The sequence below is a fragment of the Muscardinus avellanarius genome (assembly GCF_963383645.1).
Source record: "Muscardinus avellanarius genome assembly, chromosome: 16".
Taxonomy (NCBI): Eukaryota; Metazoa; Chordata; class Mammalia; order Rodentia; family Gliridae; genus Muscardinus; species Muscardinus avellanarius.
Genome location: NC_137802.1, coordinates 48,763,584 through 48,785,642, shown reverse-complemented (window position 1 = coordinate 48,785,642; position 22,059 = coordinate 48,763,584). Strand labels below are relative to the sequence as shown.

Below are 22,059 nucleotides of genomic sequence, written 5' to 3'. Positions count from 1 at the left end.
GGCAGCGATAGGACTGAAACTGTGGTTCTCAATGGAAGGCACAATTTTGTTTCCCAGGAGATATTTGTGACTTTCAGAGACATTTTCAATTGTTGCAACTTAGGGTCAGGGCAGGTGCTACTGGCATCTAGGGTCAAGGATGCTGCTAAATATCTTCCATACTGAAAGCTCCCCACCACAAAGATTTATCCAGCCCAACAAACAACTGAATTTAAAAACAGGCAAAAGACTTACATAGACATTTCACCAGAGAAAATATACAAACGGCCAGTAGGAACACACGCAGCCTACATTAGGGGACTGCAAACCGAAACTACAAGGAGGGACTACCTTGTACCCATTAGGATGGGGACCACCAAAAAACAGAAAATAACAAGTCTTGGCGAGAATATAGAGAGACTGGAAACCTGGGAACTGTCACTGGGAATATAAAATGGTGCAACAGCTTTACATGGGAAACAATATGGCGGTTTCTCCAAAAATTAAAGAGAATTACTGTATGATCCAGATTACTCCACTTTGGAATACAGACCCCCACCCCCCAAATTGGAAACAATGTTTGTGGGCTCAGGAAAAAACTCAGCGGTAGTGCCAGGCGTGGTGGCACACGCTTGTAATCCCAGCATCTGGGAGGCTGAGACTGGAGGATCACGGTTCGCGGACAGCCTCAGCTACTTAGTGAGGCCCTCTGCAACTCAGTGAGACCCCGTTTCAAGATAAAGAATAAAAAATAGGACAGGGGGGTGTAGGTTGGAGGTCAAATGCCCCTGGGTTTCATCCCCAGACCTGCAAACCAAACCAAAACCAAAACAAAAAACCCTCAGTGGTAGAGCAATTGCCTGACATGCGTGAGACCCTGGGTTCAATCCCCAGTACTGACAAAAAATAAAGATATTTGTACTCTTGTAATAAGCATTATTTACAAGAATTAAAATACGCAAGCTGGCTAGGCATGTAATCCCAGTAATCAAGCTGAGACAGGAGGATCTTGCAGGTTCGAAGTCAGCCTCAGCTATTTAGTGAGACCCTGTTTCCAAATAAAATATAAAAATAAGCCAGGCGTGGTGGTGCACGCTTGTAATCCCAGCATTCGGGAGGCTGAGACCAGAGCATCGCAGTTCACCCTCTGCTACTTAGTGAGGCCCTCTGCAATTTAGCGAGACCCTGTTTCAAAATAAAGAATAAAAATCAGGGCAGGGGTGTATCTCAGAGGTCAAATGCCCCTGGGTTACATCCCCAGACTAGCAAAAAAAAAAAAAAAAAAAAAAAAAAAAAAAAAATATATATATATATATATATATATGTACTCCTAGACGTGTGTGTGTGTGTGTGTGTGTGTATATATATATATATATATATATATATATATATAGGCATACATATATACATATGTATATATGTCTAGGAGTATAACCCGGAGGTAGATAGCCCCTAGGTTCCATCCCTAGTAACACACACACACACACACACACACACCAAGGAAGCAATTTGAGTGTCCATCAATACATGAATGGATAAGCAAAATGTGGTATGTACATACAACGGAATATTATTTAGCCTTGAAAATGAAAATTCTGTAACATAATGCAACATGATCAAACCTAGCAGATATATATACTAAGTGAAATAGGCTGATCACATAAAGACAAATACTGTATGATACCACGTATATGAGATAGTTGAGTTGTCAAAATCAGAGAGGAAGGCAGTAGAAGGGTGGTTGCCAGGAGCTGGGGAGAGGGGAAAGATAGGGAGGATATGTAGCGTCAGTTTTACAAGACAAAAAGAGTTACGGGGATGGCTGGTGGTGATGGTTGATCTGGTTAGCGTTTCATAGAAGAAGTTCTCTCCATTGTTTCAGTGCCAGGGATTAAACCCAGGGGCACCCTGCCTCTGAGCTACACTCCCAGCCCAATTTTTTTTTTTTTAATGGTGGTACTGGGGTTCCTGGAAACCCTTCTACTTCTGGGCTACACTCCCAGACCTATTTTATATTTTTATTTGGAAACAGGGTCTCTTAAGCCAGAGAGGCTGACTTCGAACCAGCCCGATCCTCCTGTCTCTGCCTCCCAAGCGCGGGGATTACAAACGTGGACCACCACACCTGGCCCAGCCCAATTTTTTATTCTTTTATTTTTTTTTTTTTTTCTTGCGGTACTGGGGATTGAACACAGGGGCAGTCTATCTCCGAGTTACATCCTCAACCTGACTTTTATTTTTATTTGGAAACAGGGTCTCACTAGGTTGATGGGAGTCTCACTCCTTGTTGAGGCTGTCCTGGAACCTGTGATTCTCCTGTCTCAACCTCCAAGTATTGGCCTGGCAGGTGGGAGGGTTTAGAACAGCCACCTGTAAGCTGCTGGCAGGGACTCTCCTGCCCTGGTAGTCACGTGTCCCTAGGGTCACTGATGGCGTGGTGTCCAGTCTCTGCGGAAGTGGGCGGGTCCCACTCTCCAATCCTAACTCCACAGAGCCAGGGCTCAATTTTGCGTCTCTTCTCCCAGGTCACGATGAAGGCCGAGGCTCGGGAGGCTCAGGTCGGAGAGCTCCAGAGAGTCCTGGGCTGGTATCGGAGCCGGACAGGACCCAGCTGAGCCAGGACCTGGGTGGGGGCACCCTGGCTATCGACACACTTCCGGATAACAGGACCAGGGTGGTGGTGAGTGTCACGAGAAGGTGTGTAGGTGGGGGGCGCTCGAGGGGTCTCTCCAGGTACCCCTGCATGCTTGCCAGACATGCAAATCACGAATCCTCTGGTGGCTTGGAGTGGAGAGAGATCCCAGAGGGGACGGAATGGAGCCCAGACTGGGTCATAAATCATAGCATGGCAGAGCTTCATAGGCCGCCTGCCCCCTCGAGGACCCAGAGAAGAGGGGTGCTTGCTCTGGGTGCACAGCCTGCTGGCAGGCTCAAAGCAGGCATTAGTCGGTACATCCCAGCTGCCAGTTCAGGCCCACCCCCAGTCCCATCTGCCCCAGACGGCAGGCAGGGCCACAAAAAGTTAAGGGTCCAGAGCACAGGCCACTCTGCCTGAGGACGGGGGGCCCTGCGTGGGCTGAGCAGAGAGAGCGGCAAGGTACAGCTTCAGAATGCGGGCGGCAGGCACGCTGGGAGGCTGCCTCCGCCTGCATCTCTCGGAATGTGTGTGTCTGTGGGGTGTGCCTGCACGTGTGTCTTGGGGTTTCATGCGTTATGTGCCACGCGTCTGTCACTGTGGCTGTTTGGGATGTCTGTGATGGGTGACTGCGAGCAGGAGAGGGCCACGGGGCGCGAGGGCGGCTCAGGATGCAGCAAAACCGAAAGGAGAGACATGCTTCTAGTTGTACATTTCTTTATGGGGTGTGTGTGTGTGTGTGTGTGTGTGTGTGTGTGTGTGTGTGTGTTACTAGGGCTTGATACCAGGGGTGTTCTATCTCCGAGATACCTACCCCCAGCCCAATTTTTCTTGTTGTTGTTGTTGTTGCAGTTCTGGGGATGGAACCCAGGGGCATTTGACCTCCGAGCTACACCCCTGTCCTTTTTTTATTCTTTTTTTTTAAGAAAACAGGGTCTCAATAAGTTGCAGAGGGCCTCACTAAGTAGCTGAGGCTGTCCACGAACCGCAATCCTCCTGTCTCAGCCTCCCGAATGCTGAGATTACAAGGGTACGCCACCACGCCCGGCTCCCAGCCCTATTTTATTCTTATTTTGAAACAAGGTCTTACTAGGTTGTTGAGAGTGTCACTATTTGCTTATATTTCTTTATGTTTTAATAACTATTTTCTTAAAGAAGAACCCACAGATAGTTAAAAAGATCAAATGCTGCCAGGCGTGGTGGCACACGCTTGTAATCCCAGCATTTGGGAGGCTGAGACAGGAGGATCGCAGCTCACAGCCAGCCTCAGCTACTTAGTGAGGCCCTTTGCAACTCAGTGAGACCCAGTTTCACAATAAAGAATAAAAAATAGGGCTGAGCCTGCAGCTCAAAGGTAGAATGCCCCTGGGTTCCATCCCTAATACTGAAAAAAAAGAAAAGAAAAAAAAAATCAAATGCTGCTGGAAATAGCCAGTCAAGGTGTCTACTCAGGAGGCTGAGGCAGGAGGATCCCCCTGAGCCTAGGAATTTGAGGCCTGCCTGAGCCACATAAGGACCCCAGGTGAGAGAGAGAGAGAGAGAGAGAGAGAGAGAGAGAGAGAGAGAGAGAGAGAGAGAGAGAAGAGGAGGAGGAAGAGAAGGAGGAGAAGGAGGAGGAGGAGGAGGAGGAGGAGGAAGAGGAGGAGGAGGAGAGAAGAAAAAGGAAGCCAGGTGTAGTAGTGAATGCCTGGTACTTGGGAGGCTGAGCCAGGAGAATCACAGGTTCCAGGCCATCCTCAGCAACTTAGCAAGATCCTGTTTTAAAATAAAAACTAATAAAAAGTTGCTAGGGGTGTAGTTCACAGGTAGAATGCACCGGGTTCAATCAGTAGCAAAAAAGAAAAGAAAAGAAAAAGAAAATAGTGGTAGAAGCATAAGGCAAAGGCGGCTGCCCTCCTGCCTGCGCTCCACACCGCCCCGCCCGCCCTCAGCAGGTGCCCCCGGTGTCCTCCGGACGGGCGTCCACATCCATCTTTCCAAGCAGCTTGCTCTCAGGCCTCTTGGTGAATCAGTCTCACTTGTGTGTGTGCTGCCCGCAGTGGAGGAAGAAGACTTGGCTTTCATACCCTCCCCTGGCCTGGCTCTCCCCCACCTCTGCAGCCTTTTGTTCAGCCCCGGCCCTGTCTTACATCATCACCGTCACGTAAACATCGCTCACTCCGATCGCGGCAGGCAATGCCCGTGCTTCTTCTCTTGTGTAATTTTCGTTTTCCTGGATCCTTGCCAACCCACCCACTTAGTACGCTGAGCTGACCGAAGCTACGTTTTTCGTACAGTCAGCCTTTGGCTTCAAATATAATTTCCAGTGTGGTCAAACCTGTCAGTTCTTCTTTTCCCCCAGAAATGTCTTTCCTGACGCCCATCAGACCTGGATGGGCTGCCCGCCAGCCTCACGGCTGCCACCGGCCCGGCCTCCTCCCTCCTGAGCCTCTGCACCCCTGACCTTGTGTCTTCTCCGTGTCACCCCTTGGCGGCTCAGAGCCCCAAGACGAGCACAAGGATGAAAGTCCTCGGGAGAACTTGTGGGTCTGAAAATGTCTTAGCTCTGTCTTCTCATTTGATTGAGGGTTTGCTGAATATAGACTTCCGGATTAAAAATAATTTCCTTTCTGAAGTTTGAAGATGTCTCACCAATGCCTTCCCTCTTCAATGTCACCGTTAAGAGGTTTGGGGTTATTCTTTTTTAAAAATATTTTTGGGCCGGGCGTGGTGGTGCACGCTTGTAATCCCCGTGCTTGGGAGGCAGAGACAGGAGGATCGCACAGGTTCAGAGACCCTGTTTCCAAATAAAAATATAAAAATAGATCTGGGAGTATAACCCGGAGGTAGAAGGGTTTTGAGGAACCCCAGTACCACCAAAAAAAAAAAAAAAAAAATTCCTGCCCTTGTACCATGGTGAAATCTCTGAGGATAAACCAGGCGTGGTGGCGCAGGCTTGTAATCCCAGCATTCGGGAAGCTGAGACTGGAGGATCGCAGTTCGCAGACAGCCTCAGCTACTTAGTGAAGCCCTCTGCAACTCAGTGAGACCCTGTTTCAAAATAAAGAATAAAAAATTGGGCAGCTCAGAGGTAGAATGCCCCTGGGTTCCATCCCCAGTATAAAAAGAAAGAAAGTAAAGAAATCTGAGGATATTTTAAAAGATTTGTTATTTTTTTTCTGCCCTCTGTATCATTTCTGTTACTGTTTCCTCTTACCTCAGAATCTCAAATGGCTTGCCACTGTAACTGATTCTGTATTATGCTCACCAAAATATCATCAGGTACTTTTGTTTGTATTTGGTACTGGGATTGGAATATTCAAGGGCATTCTACCTCTGAATCTCACCCCCCAAAACACACACAGCTTTATTTATTTATTTATTTATTTATTTTTGCGGGTCTGGGGATGGAACCCAGGGGCATTCGACCTCCGAGCTACACCCCCTGCCCTATTTTTTATTCTTTATTTTGAAACAGGATCTCACTAAATTACAGAGGGCCTCACTAAGTAGCTGAGGCTGTCCGCGAACCGTGATCCTCCGGTCTCAGCCTCCCCAATCCTGGGATTACAAGCGTGCGCCACCACGCCCAGCTCAGCTTTGTTTGTTTGTTTGTTTGTTTGTTTGTTTGTTTGTTTCTGTGGTACTGGGGATGGAACCCAGGGGCATTCTACCTCCAAGCTACACCCCCAGCCCTATTTTTCATTATTTATTTTTGAAACAAGGTCTCACTGAGTTGTAAAGGGCCTCGCTAAGTAGTAGCTGAGGCTGTTCACAAACCATAATCCTCTTGTCTCAGCCTCTCAAATGCTGGGGTTACAAGCGTGCACACCACACCTGGCTTTAGTTTTTTTTAATTTTGAAACAGAATCTCCCGGACTTGCTGAGGCAGGCCTTTAATCTGCAATCTTTCTGTCTCAGTCTCCCAAGAACTGGAATTACAGGCCTGTGTCACTCTACCTAGGAAAATATCACCGTTTTTTACATTAATTTTATTTTAGAAATACCACATTAGGCTGGGTGTGGTGGTGCACACCTGCAATCCCAGTACATGGGAGGCTGAAACAGGAGAATCACAGGTTGGAGACTAGCCCCAGAAATTTTGTGAAACTCTAGTTCAAACATTCAAACTAAAAAATAAAATGGGATAGGGATTTAGCTCAGGGGTAGAATTCCCCTGAGCCCTGAGTTCAATCTCCACTGCAACACACACACACACACACACACACACACACACACACACACACACACACAGATAGAAAGAAAGAAAGAAAGAAAGAAAGAAAGAAAGAAAGAAAGAAAATTAGTGAGACCTGTTTCAAAATAGAAAAATTAGCCAGGCAAGATGGCGCATGCTTGTAATCCCAGTATTTGGGAGGCTGAGACAGGAGAGTCACAGGTTTGCAGCCAGCCACAGCAATTTAATGAGGCCATCTTCAACTTAGTGAGACCCTGTTTCCAAGCAAAAGAATAAAATAGGTCTAGGGGTATAGCTCAGAAGTAGAATGTTCCTTAGTACCACCAATAAATAAATAAATAAATGAATAAAATTGGGCTAGGAGTGTAGCTTGGAGGTAGAATACCCCTGAGTTTAATATCCAGTATCCTCCAAAATAAAATAAAATAAATTATAAAATGGGGCTAGGGGTGTAGCTCAGAGATAGAATGCCCCTGAGTTTGATCCTCAGTACCACAAAACAAAAATTAAAAATAGTGCCGGGTGTGGTGGCGCACGCTTGTAATCCCTGCACTTGGGAGGCAGAGACAGGAGGATCGCGCAGGTTCGAAGCCAGCCCCGCGCGCTGGCTTAGGAGACCCTGTTTCCAAATAAAAATGTAAAAATAGGTCTGAGAGTGTAGCCCGGAGGTAGAAGGGCTTCCAGGAACCCCAGTACCACCAAAATAAATAAATAAATAAATAAATAAATAAATAAATAACAATAATAATAATTCTTGACTCCTGAGCTTTTTGGAGCCACCTTAAACATGGCACCTGAGGTAAATGCCCCTCTTGCCTGGCCCTTGCCTGGCCCTGGGGCAGAACCTCAGTGGACACAGCCCTACTTGCTCTCCTTCGGCCCGCCTTCTGGATCCTGCAGGACCAGGAAGCAGGGCAGGCATGAGAGCGTGATAGGGGCAGCCCCTGAGGAGGGGCTCCTGGCTGCTCACCCTCCACCCCGAGGCTTTGTTGGGCCCTTGGTTAAATAACAGATACCTGCTCGGGGCCTACACAGTGGTCAGAAAGGCTACGCCTCAATCTGCAAAGAGGATCTTGCAGAAGAGAGCCACAGAGGCGTGGGTTCTGGAAGCAACTGGCTGTGGGTGTTCAGAAAGGGCAGTGGGGGTTATTAAGAGCCAGTATGGATTTAATAATGCCAGAGCTTAAAAAACAACACACATTCTCGGGCTCCACCCTGGACAGACTGGAGATGGAGACTGGAAATTTGTTTCTTTGAAAGTTTCCCATGTGGAAATGTGACTCAGCACTAGAGTGCTTGCCTAGCATGCATGAGGCCCTGGGTTCAATTCCCCAGCACTGAAAAAAAAAAAGTTCCTCATGTGATTCCAACCTCCCCAGGGGCTTCAGGACCCCTCCGCAGCCACACATCAAGAGTCTACACTGAGCCGGGCGTGGTGGCACACACTTGTAATCCCAGCATTTTGGGAAGGTTTGAGGGCAGCCTCCGCTACTACTTAGTGAGGCCGTTTGCAACTCAATGAGACTCTTCCTTTTTTTTTTTTTGGTGGTACTGGGGTTCCTGGAAGCCCTTTTACCTCCGGGCTACACTCCCAGACCTATCATATATATATATATATATATATATATATATATATATATATATATATTTTTTTTTTTTTTTTTTTTTTTTTTTGCGGGTCTGGGGGTGGAACCCAGGGGCATTCGACCTCCAAGATACACCCCCTGCCCTATTTTTTATTCTTTATTTTGAAATCGGGTCTCACTGAGTTGCAGAGGGCCTCACTAAGTAGCTGAGGTTGTCCGCGAACTGCGATCCTCCGGTCTCAGCCTCCCGAATGCTGGGATTACAAGCGTGCGCCACCACGCCCGGCTCTATTTTATATTTTCGAAACAGGGTCTCTTACACCAGCGCGGCTGGCTTCGAACCTGCGCGATCCTCCTGTCTCCACCTCCCAAGCGCGGGGATTACAAGTGTGCGCCACCATGCCTGGCTCAATGAGACTCTTTCAAAATAAAGAATAAAAAATAGGGCTGGAGGAGTAGCTCAGAGGTAGAATGCCCCCGAGTTCCATCCCCAGTACCAGTACCACCAAAAAAAAAAAAAAAAAGAGACTACACTGAAGAACAGGCCCACCCAACCACCCAGGAAGAAGCCCCTCTTCTGCCTCAGGGGTTGTCCCCAGCTCTACCCAACCCTTTTTATTTTTCCTGATGGAAGGATCAGATCTTCAGAGGTTACTTGTCTGGAAGAGTTGAGTCTGGCCAGAAGCCTTGTAGTCAGTGGGCTGGAATAGCTGTGTCAGGCAGGATGACACCACTTGGATAAACGTAAATCCTGGCGCGTGGGTCTAGAGTTAGTTGCAGGAGATGTGGTTCACAGCAGTTCCTGAGGAAAGTACTTGGGGCTCCTCGTGCCTGTGGGCTGGGGTGAGTCAGACGCACAGAGTGGCTGCCAGGCACCGAGGTGGGAAACAGCCTTGTAAATCGGAGACACTGGGGCCTGGCCCAGAGCTCTGGGGATCCCTGGGCCTATTTCATGGGCTGACCACAGCTGAGGGCCTTGGATCAGAAGAGTCCAGGAGATGGTAGACAGGATGGTGTCCTGGAAGGAATGGCAGAAAGCATTTGGGTTATAGTTCTGGTGTAGAGAAGGCTCAAGACATATCGCCTGCCTACCTTTTCTCTTTCTTTCTGTCTCTTCTCTTTTCTTTCTCCTTTTTTTTTGTTTTGTTTTGTTGTGGTACTGGGAATGGAACCCAGAGGTATTCTACCTTTGAGCTATACCCTCAGCCCTTTATGATTTATTTATTTTATGATTTAATTATTTATTTTTGCGGTACTGGGGATGGGACCCAGGGACATTTTATCTCTGAGCTACACCCCCAGCCCTATTTTTTGGTCTTTTAAATTTAATTTTATATATTGATTTATTTTTGGGTGGTACTGAGGGTGGAACCCAGAAGCGTTCTACCTCCGGGCTATACTCCCAGACCCATTTTATATTTTATTTGGAAACAGGGTCTCACTAAGTTGCTGAGAGCCTCACTAAGTAGCTGAGGCTGGCTTTGAACCTGTGAGATCCTCCTGCCTCAGCCTCCCAAGCGCGGGGATTATAAGCGTGCACCACCACACCCGGCATGGAACTTTGCTTTTCTGTCACTATCACCCTGCACTGAATTATGAGTGGATTTGTTTATCTTGCCTGTCTTCCCCCTGGAACACAAGCCCCTTGAGAGCTGGGGCTGTCTTGTCCCTCCTGGTCAGGGCCGGGCTGGTGGCAGGCTTCCTTCCCTGAGGGAACAAAGGAAGGAGGGCTTTCTCCATCCCTAGAGGTCTCTAAAGAGTCATTATTGAAGACAGGCGTTGTCCCGGGGTGGCCTGTGGGCCTCAGTGAACCCTAAGAGCCTCACTGACTCTTAGGCCCCTCCTAAGGAACAGTGATTACACACATCAGAGCTGGCGGCAGGCATGACCCTGCCCAGGTCCCCAGAGGGCCACCTTCGTTCCCTCCTCTGCCTTGAACTCTTGGGCCTTGGCCAAGCAGTGTTCAGCCGAGGATGCTGATGACCCTCGGCACAGCCAGGCCTCACCCCCAACCGCAGATGGGCATCCTCGACCTGGAGGAGCCCAGCGAAGGGGCCAGGCGACACCTGCTTCTCCTGCACCTCCAGGCGCTTGGCGGCTGCGTGCCCTCGGGACATCTGCTCTCCACCATGACCTGCTGTCAACGGGTGGCTTGTAGGAAGCAGATGTTAACAGCACAGTCAATTTGGCCCGTTCAGAGTTTTCTTGGGTTTCAACAGGCAAACACCCCCACTGGCCATCAGTGTCCCGGGCCTGGCTCATACACAGCAGCCGGGCTCGAGGAGTGCTGCTCTGGGCCCCCTCGGGGGCCGCCATGGCCCTCTCCTCACTGTCAGTCAGCTTTTTGTTGCTGCGACAAAATACCCAAGTAGAACAACTTAGAGGAGTAACGTTTTATTTTGGGGGCTTTTGGTTTAAGAGATTTTAGCCCCTGGTCGGCTGGCTCCGTTGTTTCTAGGCCTGTATTATCATGGCGGGAGGGTCATGGCAGTGACCAAGCAAGGTGCTCAGCTCAAGACAGACAGAGAGAAGAAGGAGAAGGAGGAGAATGGAGGAGGAGCAGGAAGAAGAAGAACAAGGAGGAGGAGGAAGAAGAAGAGGAAGAGGAGAGGGAGGGGAGAGGGAGAGGAAGGGGAGAAGGGGGAGAAAGAAAAAGAGAAGAGGGGCTGGGAAGAAGATGTGGTCCTCAAGGACAGGCCCCCAAGAACCCACTCCCTCCAATGGCTTCTACCTCCACCTCCCAGTGCTCCGTGAGCCCCACATCCATCCGTAGGCCATCTCATCAGTGAGTTCAGAGTCTTCACGATCCAGCCACTTCCCGAAAGCCCCCTGCCTTGGGGACCAAGCCTTCAACATAGGTGCAAGCCACGGCACCTCCCCACCATCCACCCCAGGGCACCCTCGAGTTCCCTGGTCCCTCAGAATGCCTTCCTGTCTGCGAGCTGCTGTTTGGCTCAGTCCACCTGTCCCGCATCCTCAGCCCTGTGCTCAGCCCTTCTCCCAGCGCTCCTGCCCGGCTTCTTGCCACCCAGCTTCTTCCAACCCAGAATCTTTGGAGGCTGCGAGGGGGCAGCGTGCACTCCGCGCACTCTGTACTCTCTGGGGCGGCAGCTCTGAGACCCCTGCTCTGAACCTCCTCCTCCTTAAGTCTGATTTCCACGCCCACTTCATCACCACATCCTAGTGGAAACGGACTCTTGTTCAGACTCAACACGTCCAGGGATTGTTCACCAAGAGCAGTCCTGAGGCCCTGGGAACACTGGCTGAGGGAGCCATTGTGCTAGGTCAGAAATCTGGAATAGATTGCAGCTTATTACCCATGAGACTGGAAGAAGAGGCCGTGGACCAAGTTTCCCTTCCAGCCTGGATTTCCAAATCCTGCCCCAAGGCTTTTCATGGTTCAGGTCTCGGGCCAGGGTTTGGGAGGAACCAAGCTAAAGAACATTCAGCTTTGCTGGGCATAGAGGCCCATGCCTGTAATCACAGTACTTGGGAGACTGAGACAGGAGGGTCCAGGTTCAAGGCCAGCCTCATCAACTTAACAAATGAGACATTGTTTCAAAATAAAATAATAAAATAGGGTTGGAGATGTAGCTTGGAGGTAGAATGTCCCTGAGTTCAAGCTCCAGTACCACAAAAAAAAGAAAAGAAAAGAAAAGAAAAGACCAGACAAGCTAATTGGTTGAGAAAGTTTACCAGAAAGATCCCTCCCAGACCTTGCCTGAAAGTATAAAACTAGGAGGCCTCAGGCACTTATTCCCCTTCATAGCTAATGGGTGACCTGCAGTAGCCACAGGCCCTGGGAGCTGCTAGAAACGCAGAATTTCTGACCAGCAGAATCAAACTCTGACTCCCAGGTGATTCCTAGGCACACTCAAATTTGAGAAGCACCGTTTTCTCTCAAAGACCTTCGAGCAGGGGAAACCATTCAGGATATGGGAAATGCACCAATATGTACACCACTGGGACTCCTGCTGGGGTGGCCCTTCTGATTCAGCAGGTCTGGGGCAGGCCCAGGACCCTGCGTTTCTAACATGTTCCTGAACAAGGCTCACGTGGCTGCTCAGGAGGCATACCTTAGCTCACAGGGATCTGGAAGTCATTCCTGTCGATTTTGTAACGCCTCATGGAATGGAGGCAGCAGGGGCCGATTGTCGTCCCCCCCCCCCCCCCCCCCCCCCGTCTCTCTCTCGGCAGTGTTCCAGCCCCCTTCTGGCCGCCTGGCTGGCAGGCCCTGCAGGGCGCCCCTGGCTGCCTACCCCCCAGCATCTCCTCCACCTGCCAGCTGGCCGCAGGTGACAGGCTGATTGTGACAGCTTAGCTGGATTTCCTGTTCAGAATCGTCTACAGCTCAGCCAAGGTAAATGCAGCCCCGCTGTCAGAAACAAGTGTCTGGTGCACCTCCGGGAGGAATAACTGAGGCAGAAGAGACTGAAACGCAGGTAGGCGTTTAGCATGGAGAGAGGGATTGTTTTGAGGAAGCAGCCTCCACAGTCAAGATATTTTTCTGGAAAGGTCCAACAAAACCTCTAATAGAGCTGGGCGTGGTGGCGCACGCTTGTAATCCCAGTCCTTGGGAGGCAGAGACAGGAGGATCGCTCAGGTTCGAAGCCAGCCTCAGCTACTTAGTGAGGCTCTCAGTAACTTAGTGAGACCCTGTTTCCAAATAAAGAACAAAATAGATCTGAGAGTATACCCTGGAGGTAGAAAAGCCCCTGGGCTCCACCCCCAGTACCCCCCCAACCTCTAATAGCTTCCACTTACCAAAGCTTCCCAGGCACTGGACTAAAAACTTTATATGACTTTGTTTCCTTGACTCCTTTCATGAACACTAGAATCCAGAGGTATTCTACCTCTGAGCCATACATACCACCAGCCCTATTTCTTATTCTTTTTTTTTTTTTTTTTTTTGGTGGTATTGAGGTTCCTGGAAACCCCTCTACCTCTGGGCTACACTCCCAGACCTACAATATATATATATATATATATATATATATATATATATATATATATATATATATATATATATATTCTACATATATATATGTACTATATATATATACTATATATATATATATATATTATTTTTAAACAGGGTCTCTTAAGTCAGTGAGGCTGGCTTCAAACCTGCGTGATCCTCCTGTCTCCACCTCCCAAGTGCAGGGATTACAAGCGTGTGCCACCACGCCCGGCTTTCTTATTCTTTATTTGAAACAGGGTCTCACTAAGTTTCGAAGGGCCTCACTAAATAGCTGAAGCTGGCTGCGAGCCTGCGATCCTCCTGTCTCAGCCTCCCAAGTACTGGGATTACAGGCATGCACCACCACGCCTGGCTCAAGACATCATTTTGAATCTCCTGCATGCTCCATAGGGATCAAATAAGGAAGAAGCTGGAACGCAGAGGGCTGGGGGTCATTCTGAAGTCTCTCCTGCAGAGGAGCATATGGGGCCAGGGTTTAAAGGAAACTGGAAAAATGGTTTGCAGAAAGCGTGAAGGGCCAGGGAGCGGGGGCCATCATCGCACTTTCTTGAGCCCCTCCTTGTTCAGGCTTGGGGAGGCAGCGCGAGGCATGTCGGCGTCTGTTTGGGCCTCGCAGCTGCAGAGCGTGGCTTCTGTGCGCAGCTGGCAGTTCGGGGAAAGTCCCCACCATGGAGCCGTCTTCAGCACTGGCCAGCTCAGGGTCCCACGTGGGAGCCGGTCGAGCTGGCTTCTAGAGACTCTGGACACAACATTTGCTGCCTCCTGCTGCCAGGTCACAGCATCCTGTTCTATGAGTAGAACACCTGGTGGTAGCCATAAAGCAAGACATGAGCAGGCCTTCTGGGAACTAGACGTTCTGACCACTCTTTGCCCAGCAGCGGAGCGTCTGCTCTGTGCTAAAGCGCCCAGGGGGGAAGGCGGGACCCGCCCTTAGGGAAAGTGTGGTCTTAGGAGGGACAACAGACCTAAAAGCCAGGTAAATCATCCAGCGTGTGCGAGACACTGAGGGGGAGCTCGGCGTGTGGGAGTTAACAGGGACGTGGGAGGCCACCGTGGGGAAGTGGCGCCTGGGCTAAGCCTGACTGTGGAGGAGGAGTCAGCACCTGAACAGGGTGAGCCAAGAGGTTTCAAGGAATCCTCGAGGCGGACTGCGCTTGGCGTTTTCTAGAACCAAAGCACAGAGAACAGGGAGAGAAGAGGTGCTGGGTGGGCCCGGATCACCACTCATCCTGCTGGAAGAGTTTATGTTTGAATGCAACAGCTGCACCCAGAGACTCCAGGGGCATCACCCCTAAGCTGTGGCTCTTATCCTGATACTCACAGAATGGCAATTGGCGCTCCAGCCATCATGTCTGCATTCCAGACAGGAGGAAGGAGAAGGAAAAAGGTAATAGGGACACGCAGTTAAATTTGACTTTTTCTTTTTTTCTTTTCTTTTTGTGGGTCTGCGGATGGAACCCAGGGGCATTTGACCTCCAAGCTACACCCCCTGCCTTGTTTTTTCTTCTTCTTTTGTTTTATTTTATTTATTTATTTATTTATTTATTTATTTATTTATTTATTTTGGTGGTACTGGGGTTCCTGGAAACCCTTCTCCGGGCTACACTCCCAGACCTATTTTTTTATATTTCTATTTGGAAACAGGGTCTCTATACCAGCGCAATCCTCCCGTCTCCGCCTCCCAAGTGCGGGGATTACAAGCGTGCGCCACCACACCCGGCTCTTATTCTTCATTTTGAAACGGGGTCTTACTGAGTTACAAAGGGCCTCACTAAGTAGCTGAAGCCGTCCGAGAACCACGATCCTCCAGGTCTCAGCCTCCCAAACGCTGGGATTACAAACAGTACTCCAGCATGCCCGGCTTTTTCTTTACTTGTGAAACAGTGTCTCACTGAGTTGCAGAGGACCTCACTAAGTAGCTGAGGCTGTCCCAGAACCGTGATCCTCCTGTCTCAATCTCCCAAGTACTAGGATTACGGCTTCTTTCCGTAAATTTGACTTCTTTCCGGAGGCTCCACTGGAACTTTCTGCTGCTCTCATTAGCCAGCCTGGGTTACAAGGCAGCCCTTAAGCCATCCAAGGAATGGGGTTTTTGTCTGTCTGTCTGTCTGTTTTTCTGGCTCTATTATGCTGCTTGCTACAAAATCAATCTTCTGATAGTAAGAAGAAACGGGAGTGGCTGTTGGATGGGTGAGCAGCGTGCCCCACAGGGCCCCACAGGGAAGAGGGGCACCTTCTGTTCTGGATGCAGTTGGGTAGCCACAGAATGTTCTAAGCAGGAGAACAGCCTGCAGTTGCCCCAGCTGAACCCCAGCACCACGCACCTGTGTGCTAGGGCTGCCACAGAAAAGGACTGCAAATTTGATGGCTCATACAATGGCCATTTATTCTCTTCCAGTTCTGGAGACTAGAAGTCGGACATCAAGGTGTTGCTAGAGCCCTGCTCCCTCTGAAGGCCTAGGAAGAAAGAAGCCTTTCTTGTCTCTTCCTGGCTCCTAGCAATGGTTGGTGGTCAGCTTGTAGCTGCTGCACCATCACATGCATGGTCTTCTCCCTGTCTCCTCATGTGTCTGTGCCCCTATCTCCTCTTTCTTATGTATTATCTTTTCTTGGGGACGGATCGAACTCAGGGGTGTTCTACCTTCAAGTTACACTCCCAGCCCTTTTTACTATTTTATTTTATCTTTTTTTTTTTTGGTGGTACTGAGATTCCTGGAAACCCTTCTACCTCTGGGACACACACACACACACACACACACACACACACACACACACACATATATATAATTTGGAAACAGGGTCTCTTAAGCCAGCGAGGCTGGCTTCAAACCTGTGCAATCCTCCTGTCTCTGCCTCCCAAGCGTAGGGATTACAAGCATGTGCCACCACGCCCAGCCCTTTTTATTTTTTTTACTTTGAAGCACGGTATCCCTAAGTTGCTGAGGTTGATTTTGAACCTGAGATCCTCCTGTCTCAGCCTCCCAAGTACTAGGATTACAGGTGTGTGCCCAGCTTCCATCTTTCTTAAAAAGATACCGGTCTGCCATGTGTGGTGGTGCATGCCTGTAATCCCAGCACTTTCATCCCCAGTACTGCAAAATAAATAAATAAAATAGGACTGGGATGTAGGTTTATTTTGTTTTGTGTCATTCGAGACTAAACTCAGGGGCATTCTACCTCTAAGCTATACCCCAACCCTATTTTATTTTTTATTTTGAAATGGGTTTTACTAATTTGCGGAGGGCCTCACTAAATTGCTGAGGCTGGCTGCAAACCTGCGATCCTCCTGTCTCAGCCTCCCAAGTACTGGGATTACAGGCATGTTCCACCACGCCTGGCTCAAGGCTTCCTTTTGAATCTCCTGTGTGGCCCATAGGGATCACATAAGGAAGAAGTCAGAATGCGGAGGGCTGGGGTTCATTCTGAAGTCTCTCCTGCAGAGGAGCATTTGGGGCCAGGGTTTAAAGGAGACTGGAAAAATGGTTGGTAGAAAGCGTGAAGGGCCAGGGAGCGGGCACTGTCATCGCACTCTCCTGAGGCTGCCTGAGAGCACCTGCCGAGGCAGTCAGGAGGCAGGGCGGCAGCCTCTCTTGGCAGCCACACCACAGAGCTGCCCTGGGCGTCATGGGTCATTAATCACGCAGCCCTGCAGCAGAGACTGCAGACACTGCAGAGAAAACGATGTCCTCCCTGCCAAGCTGCCAGCTGCCCAGACAGCCCTTGCCCTGGGCTCGGCATGCGCAGGGCCTGGGGTGTCTGTTCTCACCTGCCGGGAAGCAGGCTCTGTTTTTCTGGCGAACCACACACTCTGAGCACCTGGGGTCACCCCAGGGCACCCTGGGGGAAAATGAGAGAAGACATGTGAGCAGAGTGGGGTGTCCCCTCTGCTTCTAAAGCACCTGCGGGGTTCACAGCGCTGGGGCTCCCGTGAGATGCTGTCCTGGAGATAAGCTCAAATCTCTGAGGCTGGCATGCGAGGTGCCAGCGTGAGCCAGCCCCTTCCCTCTGGCTCCGCTTCTCTCCCCCTCTCCTGCCCCCATGTGGGCACCCACCTGCCTACCAGTCTCCCCCAGAGCATCTCTGGCCACCGGTAGTCACTCTTCGCCCTTGCCCAGGTTGGCCTTTGGGTAGCATGGTGACTTGTCTTCTCTCCTCAGCAGGTTCCTGCGTCTTCAGCATTCAGCTTAGACATCGTGTGTGTGCATGCGTGCGTGCGTGTGTGCGTGTGTGTGTGTGTGTGTCTTACTGGGGATTAAACCCAGAGGCATTCTATCTCTGAGCTACACCCTACCCCTTTTTTTTTTTTTTTTTTTTTTTTTGAGACAGGGGCTCACTAAGTTACTGCGCACTGGTCTTGAACCTGCGGTCCCCCTGCCCCAGCCTCCCAAGTACTGGGAATACAGGCAGGCTCTGAAGTCAGGGCCTCTGTGTGGGGCTGTCCTGTCTGTTACTATGTCTCAAGCTGAACTTGTCCTTGGTCATACTCTGAAGGCATCCAGGGCTACAGGATAGACCTTCTGGCTTGTCTGGGAATGTCAGTGTTGGGTGTAGGTGTAGCAGGTGTGGATCTGGGGAATGGTTAAAAATCAGGTGATTATCTGTCCCAGGCCAAGGGGCTCTTGAGCTGAAACCAGCCATCTGGTCCACTGGTCCAACACCCTGGACAGGGGGGCTTCTTGTATCCTTAGTGTGAGCAGGGAGGGGCAGAGGATGGCGTCCGCTTTGCCTAACGCCTCATGCCTCCTGTGGGTTTGTCTCTGCCCCGGCAGGAGGACAACCACAGCTACTACGTGTCCCGCGCCTATGGCCCCGGCGAGCCCCGCAGCCGGGACCTGTGGGTGGATGTGACCGAGGCCAACCAGAGCCAAGTGAAGGTCCACAGGATCCTCTCCAACACCCACCGGCAGGCTTCGGTGAGTGCCCCGGTCCTGCAGGGCAGTCTGGGTGGGGGCTGGGGAGCAGGTATGGCTGTGGTCTGAGGCCTGTGACCTGGGAGAGACCTCTCAGGGGATCCCGTGGGCTCAGCCAGAGTGGGGTACCCACCTGCACACCCAGAGGCCTGCCCTCGATGTGCTTGCATCTGTTTATCCGGACAAGTATAGGGCAGTGAGGGCGCCCACCCTGCGCCTGGGGCCTGGCTCCTGTTGACTCCCTCCTGTCTCCCACAGAGAGTGGTCTTGTCCTTTGATTTCCCTTTCTACGGGCATCCTCTGCGGCAGATCACCATAGCAACTGGAGGTAAGGCCGAGGCACGGGGCCTGGGGAGGGTTTAGAAATCTCATACTGAACTCACTAGAGAGGATGGGGAGATGGACTGGGGCGGGGCCCGCGTTTGACTGTTTTGGAGCTCCATTTTCGGAAGGGAGAACAGGGAATGTAGGAGCAACCTGTGTGTGTGTGTGTGTGTGTGTGTGTGTGTGTGTGTGTGTGTGTGTACATGCGTGTGTATATCCTTCTAGACTAACACAGGCCAGTGTGATTCTTGTGTTTCTCAGTCTCAGAGGAAGAGGAGAGCCTGGGATCCTGGGCCCCTGTTGCTATGAGGACCCACTCTGATTCCCGTGCAGTTCAATTCCGTGCCCCGCTTCTCCAGGGGCAGGGGAGGTGGGAGGCACCCCCTCTTCCTGCCCCTTCACCCTGCAGTGAATGCCCACCCTGAGGCACAGGGAGAAGACCTCCTCTGGCCTGGGGCCCTGTTGCTCCATGCGTGCCAGGCCCAAAGCCCACCAGGTGGGGTGGACGGGGGTGGAGGCTGCCCCAGAGGCCATCTCATGTGGCTCCTCCGCCTCTCCCGCCCTAGGCTTCATCTTCATGGGCGACGTGGTCCACCGGATGCTCACGGCCACCCAGTACGTGGCGCCCCTGATGGCCAACTTCAATCCTGGCTACTCTGACAACTCCACAGTCGCTTATTTTGACAACGGTGAGGCCAGGTCTCGGCGTGTAAGGTGCCACGCTGCAGGGATCCCTGGGTCCAGCCCCACTGAGGTCCAAGCCCAAGGCGCCCAAGGGTGAGGGGCTTGCCCAGGGTCACACGGGCCACGCTGCCCGCTTTCTGTAAGAAGTGCCCGCTGCCTAGCAGAGTCTGCGGAGATGAGGTGAAGAGCCTGGCTTAGCGGAGGTGAGCTAAATGTTTGGCCCCTTTACCGTTTCTCACGCTATCACACTACCCCAGAAGAGACATTTCTCCCATTTCTCTTGTGCATCTGGAGGGGTCTGGATAGGTAAGAGGTGATTGTGCACAGGACCCGGGGGGCTGAGCGGGACCTTCTGGCTCCTCTGCGCGTGGAAGCCACGCTGCGCAGCTCCTGCCCTCTCACACTGCATACTGCCCCCACCACCCACAGGGACCCGAGCCAGAGCAGTCCACTCTAGGGTGGACCCTCATAGGGTCCTGCCAAGAAGGTCTCCCCAGCCAGCCGGATCTCTGTCCTTCTCTGTAGGGACTGTGTTTATTGTTCAGTGGGACCACGTTTACCTCCAAGGCCGGGAGGACAGGGGCAGCTTCACGTTCCAGGCAGCTCTGCACCGCGACGGCCACATCGTCTTTGGCTACAAAGAGGTGAGTGGGCCTGGAGGCCGAGACAGCTGGGTCTTGGAGCCTTTCGTGCATCTAATAAATATAGAGAGCGCATCTGCAGTGATCCAGGCATGGGGCTCAATGCTAAGACAGCTGCGGGCCTACCTGTGAACCCTGTCCTTGTGAAACTGTAAGTCTGGTTGAGAGACAGATGATAATCCCAGGGATAAAACAATCTGGAGGCACACGCCTGTAATCCCAGTATTTGGGAGGCTACAACAGGAGAATCACAGGTTTGAGCCAGCCTCGACAACTTAGTGAGACCCTGTTTTAAAATTAAAAAATAAAAATGGGTTGGGGGGCCGGGCGTGGTGGTACACACTTGTAATCCCAGTACTTAGGAGGCTGAGATAGGAGGACTGCAGTTTCACAACTAGATTTAGCTACTTAGTGAGGTCCTCTGCAACTTAGTGAGACCCTGTTTCCAAATAAAGAATAAAAATTAGGGCTGGGGGTGTAGCTCAGAGGTAAAATGCCCCTGGGTTCAATCCTCAGTAATGCAAAAAAAAAAAAAAAAAAAAAAGAAAAGAAAAAGAAAGGGCTGCTGGTGTAGCTCAAAGGTAGAGCACCCCTGGGCTCAATCTCCAGTACTCTAACAAAGAAAAAACGTATCTTAGGGGCAAATGCAGAATCCTTACTATGACAAGTGTTTCTTTTTGTTTGTTTGTTTGTTTTTGGTGGTGGTACTGGGATTCCTGGAAGTCCTTTCTACCTCCAGGCTCCACTCCCAGACCTATTTTTATATGTTTTTATTTGGAAACAGGTTCTCTTAAGCCAGCAAGGCTGGCTTCGAACCTGCACGATCCTCCTGTCTCCGCCTCCCAAGTGTGGGGATTACAAGTGTGCGCCACCACGCCCAGCTATGACAAGTGTTTCTGAGGAAAGGTGCTAGAGGGACCCATCTTGGGGCCAGAGGAGGCTTCCCTGGGGAAAAGAGCTGAAGTCTGCAGAATGATTAGAAGAAAGCAAAAAGGAAAGTGGAAAGTGTTCCAGGAGAAAGAGCAACACATGCAAATGTCCTGTGGCAGGACAGAGTGTGGCTGGTTCCAAGCCCTGGAAGGAGACAGCATGGCTGGAGGGTAGAGGGGGGCAGGATAAGGCAGGGGAATGACCAAGTGACCTTTGAAAAAGGCCTCTTTGGCTTCAGAGTGGAGATTGAGGCTCAGAGGGAAGGCTGGGAGATATTTTAGGGTAGTGGGGATGGCTGCTTGGAAAAGGGAGATGGAGATAACTGAACACATTTGAGAGCCGCTGGGCTTATTGACAGGGTTTGGAGATATATTAGATGGAGAAGGAAAGGAAAAAAAGAGGGGCCAAGGTGACCCCCGGCTTCCTGCCTGTTGACATGGAGGACCGTGCTGGAGGTCACGTGGAGGTGGGTTGGAATTTGGATGAGAGTTTGGGCTCGAGGTGTCTTTGAGTCTTCCAAGAGATGACGCTGAGCAGGTTGATGGCTCAGAGGGGAAAGTCTGCTGGCCTGAGGGAGTTTGGGAGGTAGATGCAGTTTCTTCTCCCTGCTGCAGATTCCTATGTCTGTCCTGGAAATCAGCTCCTCTCAGCACCCCGTCAAAGCGGGCCTGTCAGATGCCTTCATGATTCTCAACCCATCGCTGGATGTGCCAGGTGAGTCCCCAGGGATCCCACAGAGACTTGGGATAGGACCCAGCTCAGTGCAAACCCGGCCAGTGGGGATGGCGGTGGGGGCCGTGGAGGGGTGTCAGGGTTGAAGGGTCACACTGAGTCCCAGCATTTTCTAGTTACTGCACAGGGACCATTTTATTCCAACCAGTGGTAGACACTGGTCTGGTTGTTGGTAGGAGGCCAGAGTCCTCCGTTTAGTCCTTTTCTATTTAGAAAAGCCCCAGAGACAAGCCGGGCGTGGTGGTGCACACTTGTAATCCCAGTACTTGGGAGGCTGAGACAGCAGGATCTCAGGTTCAAAGCCAGCCTCAGCTAATTAGTGAGGCCCTCCACAACTTAGTGAGATCCTGTTTCAAGATGAAAATAAAAAAAAAATGGGTCTGGGGGAGTAGCTCAGAGATAGAATGCCTCTGGGTTTCATCTCCAGTTCCAGAAAATGAAAGGTCCCAAAGATGCCAGGTGAGGAGTTTTTGAGTTTCC

The 22,059-nt window shown here is 50.8% G+C and overlaps 1 protein-coding gene across 1 annotated transcript in view; it reads left to right on the top strand.

Annotated features, from left to right (window-relative positions):
* The window catches only part of PLXDC1 (plexin domain containing 1), a gene marked incomplete at both ends in the record, with an annotated part of 60,873 nt that overhangs the window by 5,194 nt on the left and 33,620 nt on the right, over positions 1-22,059 (top strand). The window contains 6 exons of the mRNA XM_080713535.1: positions 2,505-2,659; positions 18,128-18,271; positions 18,527-18,596; positions 19,159-19,281; positions 19,802-19,920; positions 21,462-21,561. Coding sequence (XP_080569661.1) covers positions 2,505-2,659; positions 18,128-18,271; positions 18,527-18,596; positions 19,159-19,281; positions 19,802-19,920; positions 21,462-21,561 — 711 coding nt within the window. The remainder of the gene's footprint in view (positions 1-2,504; positions 2,660-18,127; positions 18,272-18,526; positions 18,597-19,158; positions 19,282-19,801; positions 19,921-21,461; positions 21,562-22,059) is intronic.